Raw genomic sequence first — 4960 nt, 5'->3', positions numbered from 1 at the left:
AGTCCCACAAGCTGCACAGGCGCCTGTGAATCCTGCCAGCTCCTCACCCCCAGGGCCCCTCCTGTGCTCGTTTGAGGACGCGGGGAGCTGAGGAGGAGCCTGGTTGCACCCTTGTGCCGAACTGAGATGAGGCCTTGGGAGTGGCTGCTGCTGCCGGAGCCAGCTCTCAGCTCCCTGCCCTCAAGGTCTGAGTCTGTCCAGGTGGTGCCTCCCCTCCCTGGCATCAGCCCTTCTGCACCCCTTTTCCCTATGCTATTTTGGGGCATGCTCCAGTGAAGCCCCTCATTTGGCAGAGCTGGGTCCAAGCAGCCCAGCCTGTACCCTGCGGTAACTGGCCATGCTGCTTCTGCCCTTTGAAGTTGTTGACTGAGGTCTTTTTATAGCCGGGCTCTCAAAGGCCCCTTTCACAAAGCCAAAAATATTATTGCAGTACGTCACTGCGCCACTTGGCTTCCAGCGCCCCGGCTGCTGGCAGTCCCTTGTTTTGGGCGGCCCCTGCATTCACACCTAGGTCTGCCCCCTCTCCTGCGTCACACAGTGCAGTTACACAAGCTGTGTTTGCACAGGAGGGCAGGAGGCCATGGAGGGGCAAAGCTGCGCTTGGTGGTGAGCACATGTCCTCTCCCTTCCCTGCTGTGGCCCTGTGCCCCTTGCTGCCAGCACAGTTGCTCCTCACCCCTTGTCACAGGAGCTGCCCAAAGCTGCTGGCTATGACATCTGCACCAAGGCTGGCACCTGTGTGCGTTGTCAACCAGGCAATGTGGCAGGGGCTGAGGCGGTGCTTGGAGGCGGAAAGAGCGAGGGCTGGGGAGGGAGACTTGCTGTGGGCTCGTGGCGGCAGCTTTCGGGGCACTGCCCCCTCCCTTGCAGATCAGCTGCCACCTGAGCAGAGGCAAGGGACAGTGGGTGCAGCTGGGAGCAGAGCATCTGTCCTGCCATCCCTTAGCTCCCCGTGTGAGCGCTGAGGCAGCCCCAACCCTGGGGCATCATCCGGCATCCTTTCCCCATCTTTGAGCCCAGCCGTGGGCATGTGTCTGTGCAGCATGCGTGCTCTGCACGGTGCAGGATGAATGGCTGGTTGTTGGGGTGCTAAAAATACCCTGCTGCTGCTTCCCCTATGATCCACCCAGCCCTGCCTCCCCCTGGAGATGACTGCTATGCTCCCCAGCTGGGTGGCAGGGAGCAGCGGGGCTAGGAACAGCAGCTGGGCTCTCCTGCTTGAGGCATCAACACGAACCCAGAGGCACATGACACTCAGCTGGGCCCTGCCCCTCCCCTGCCACCACTCGCTGGGGTGGAGGGAATGAAGGGCCTGTGGAGCGAGCCCGCCTGCCTGGCGCACCGGGCAGGATGGGGCTGCGGGGTGCTCCCTGGGCTGATGGAGGCAGGAGAGGATCAGGCCCATGCAGGGGGATGTGGAGCTGCCAAGCACAGGGCCCTGTCTCCCCATCTGCTCTGGCCATGCTGGGGGCTGCTCTTGGCCTCAGCGCCAACAGGGAAAGAGCAGGGCCAGGTGCCAGATCCAGGTGGGAGCTGCCTGCTGAGAGCAGTCGGGTTTGGCCCCTGACTCGTGCTGCAGCAGGCACAAGGGCTCTGCCCTGACGGAGGTGGGGAGCACCCCACATCCCCAGCTGTGGCCCTGGGCCCTGGGTGATGGCTTAGGAGGGGCCAGGGCTGCAGAGCCATGCCGGGGACCCAGGTTTTCCGCCCCCCTCTCTCCATGTGTGCATGTAGCCACCAGGGGAGGGGGCTGGGGGATGGGCATCGGGGCATCAACAGGCATCCAGCTGAGACAGTGGACCACCCCGCCACCAATGCTGGGAGTTTATGTAATCACTGGGACGTCAATGATCTTTTTATAGACACTGGTTTCCTGGAGGGGGGGAAGCACATGTTGGGGCAGAGGGGCCTCACCGGCACTGTGCTCCGCGGGGATGAGGCCTGCAGCCATGGACCAAGCGAGCCCTGGTGTCCAGGGCTGGGTCCCTTCCCTACCCCGTGGGCACCGGGAGGGAGATCTTGGGCCTGCGGGGCTGCAGGGTGGAGGTGGCCAACGTGGGCAGAGAGGGTCCCAGCTTGGCCCGGTCAGCAGCCAACAGGCGCAGGTGCTCGGGGGTCTTCACCTCTCTGTGCTGGAGGGCACCAGGCCCCCTCACCGGGCTCTGCCCCGGGCTAAGCTCCCCGCTCTGCCAGGGCGAGCGGCCGTTTCATAATCCCCTCCCTGCCGCGCCGGCCGCCCCCCGCATGCGACGCTGTCATGTGGCCGACCACCCTCCCCCGAAGGAGGAGCCGCACGCTGCCTTAAAGCAGGGCAGAGAAAGTCTCCTTTCTTTGTTGCCAACTTCTGCTAATCAATTACTTTGGGCCCCGGATAACTCCAGCAGCTGGGCCGGGGCGGGCTGGACGCCCGGAGACCCCAGCAGGGCGTGCGGCTGCTGCAGGGCCTGGGCCCAGCCCCAGCCACTCGCCCTGGAAGGGGATTGCAGCCTGGGGGACCCTGCCCCATCTCCGCTCCCCTGTGCCGGGGGCCGCGGGAGACCGGGGACGCCGCGTGAGCGCAGAGCAGCTGGGCACGCCCAGCGGAGCCTCTGCCAGCGGCTCGTCGGCTCCCGGGTGGGTCTTCTGAGGATGTCGCCTTGAAGTCCTGCAGCAGGGAGCTGGTCTGGCCGGGGCCCACCGGAGCCCCCCACGCTCCACCCCGTCACCTCCAGCTCAGCCGGGGCCTGAGCACCGGTTCGGAGCTGGCTGCTGGCCAGGGATCCCCCACAGCCTCCTTCCTGGCGCGCAGGCAAGGCCGAGGCTTCGCTCGGCTCCAGCCAGCAGAAGCCCCACGGCCACGGCCACGGCGATGCCGGCGCCTCCCACGCCAGCACCGTGGGGTGCCCTGAACGGCAGCGCCGGGAGCCGCGGCAATGGCACAGGGGCAGGCGCAGGCAGCGCCTGGTGCCAGGGCGTGTTCATCCCCAACGAGCTGTTCCTGATGCTCGGCGTGGTGAGCCTGGTGGAGAACGTGCTGGTGGTGATGGCCATCGCCAAGAACCGCAACCTGCACTCGCCCATGTACTGCTTTGTGTGCTGCCTGGCCGTGTCCGACATGCTGGTGAGCGTCAGCAACCTGGCCGAGACCCTCTTCATGCTGCTGATGGAGCACGGGGTGCTGGTGGTGCGGGCCGGCGTGGTGCGGCACATGGACAACGTCATCGACATGTTGATCTGCAGCTCCGTGGTCTCCTCGCTCGCCTTCCTGGGCGCCATCGCCGTGGACCGCTACATCACCATCTTCTATGCCCTGCGCTACCACAGCATCGTCACCATGCCGCGGGCCGTGGGTGCCGCCGCCGGCATCTGGGCGGCCAGCACCGTCTCCAGCACCGTCTTCATCGCCTACTACAAGAACGACGCCGTCATCCTCTGCCTCATCGGCTTCTTCCTGGCCATGCTGGTGCTGCTGGTGGCTCTCTACATCCACATGTTCGCCCTGGCGCGCCGCCACGCCCGCCGCATCTCCAGCCAGCACAAGCGCCGTGCCATCTACCAGGCCGCCAGCCTCAAGGGCGCCGTGACCCTCACCATCCTGCTGGGCGTCTTCTTCCTCTGCTGGGGGCCTTTCTTCCTGCACCTGACGCTCATCGTCACCTGCCCCCGCAGCCCCTTCTGCACCTGCTTCTTCAACTACTTCAACTTCTTCCTCATCCTCATCATCTGCAACTCCGTCATCGACCCCCTCATCTACGCCTTCCGCAGCCAGGAGCTCCGGCGGACCCTCAAGGAGGTGGTGCTGTGCTCCTGGTAGCGGTGGACGCCCCTTCTGTGCAGGGCCGTTGGGGCGCAGGTAGAGACTGACAGGTGCGTGGCGGGGGCTGGGGCAGCCGGAGATGCCCGGCCAGCTCCGAGACAAGGCAAGGGGGGGGTCTCAGTGGGGTGGGAATGACCCCCGCTATCCTGGAGCCCTTTGCGCCCCCTCAGCCCCTTCTTCCCAGCCACACCTGCCCCAGGCATTGCTCTCCAGCCACCCTGGGCACCTCCTGTGCCCCCCGACAGCTGCAGCGGGTGCTGGGCTGAGCAGGAGCCCAGGGGGTCGGATGGGAGTTACCCCAGAGGCGGGCAGGGGCAGGACACAGAGCCAAGTGGGGCAGGAGCGCCTTGCTCAGCCACCCCACCTGCCCTGGGGGGAGGGAGGGTTCCCAGCCTGCTCCAGCCTCAGGGCACGAGCAGCCACGGGCGCACGCATCTGGGACCCCGCCGAGCCGTTGTCTGGCTCAGGCTGGAGCAGGGGCCTCGGCACCTGCACTGTGCAGGGAGGAAAGCAGGAGCCCTCGCTGCCTCAGTTTCCCCAGCAGCCCTAGGGCACGTGAGGGGGCACGGGGCCATCTGAGCCGTGGTCCCGTCCTGTACCTTCACTATGTAATAAAGACTTGAACTGTCAGTGTGTGTCTGTGCGTGCTGGGTGCCTGGGATGAGGTGCATGGGAGCCGGCGACCTCGGTGGGCCCGCTGGAGACACCCCTGGGGACAGCCCCAAGTCAACCCCCAGCCCCCAGAGAGCTGGACCTCACCCAGACCGGGTGCCTGGCACTCGGGGCCGTGGGCACAGGGGGCACGCTCCAGCTGCCAGGCCATGCAGGGGGCACTGACCGCCAGCCAGCAGCCTGCACGGGCAGAGGATGGGAGCGGGGGGCTCTGCCGGTCACCGGCGCCAGGCCCAGGCGGTTGGGCCCTGTGCTGAATGGGGCCAGGGCCCAGCCGGGCTGCTCTCGGGGGCAGGCGCTCAGCGGGAGAGGAGCAGAGATGCTGGGGTTGTGCTGGGAGCTGTGAGGACGCAGCATCGCACCCTGAGACCTGGGGCGTGACCCCACGGCTCCAACCGTGGCACCGGCTGGGCCGGGGGGAGATGGATGGCCCGGGACTTGCCCTGCCCAGACCTGGGGCCGCTGCCTTGGGGCTGGGGGCTCGGGGGGGGG

The 4960-nt window shown here is 66.7% G+C and overlaps 1 protein-coding gene across 1 annotated transcript; it reads left to right on the top strand.

Annotated features, from left to right (window-relative positions):
• The first annotated feature begins 2848 nt into the window (after nucleotides 1–2848).
• On the top strand, nucleotides 2849–3793 carry MC1R (melanocortin 1 receptor). The gene has a single exon (XM_019505246.1). It carries the CDS (start codon nucleotides 2849–2851, stop codon nucleotides 3791–3793), a length of 945 nt encoding a protein of 314 aa, XP_019360791.1.
• Nucleotides 3794–4960: the final 1167 nt, after the last annotated feature.

Source organism: Gavialis gangeticus, unplaced genomic scaffold (assembly GCF_001723915.1).
Source record: "Gavialis gangeticus isolate Ggan-Ray unplaced genomic scaffold, GavGan_comp1, whole genome shotgun sequence".
NCBI lineage: Eukaryota > Metazoa > Chordata > Crocodylia > Gavialidae > Gavialis > Gavialis gangeticus.
This window is presented reverse-complemented; position numbering and strand designations above follow the sequence as displayed.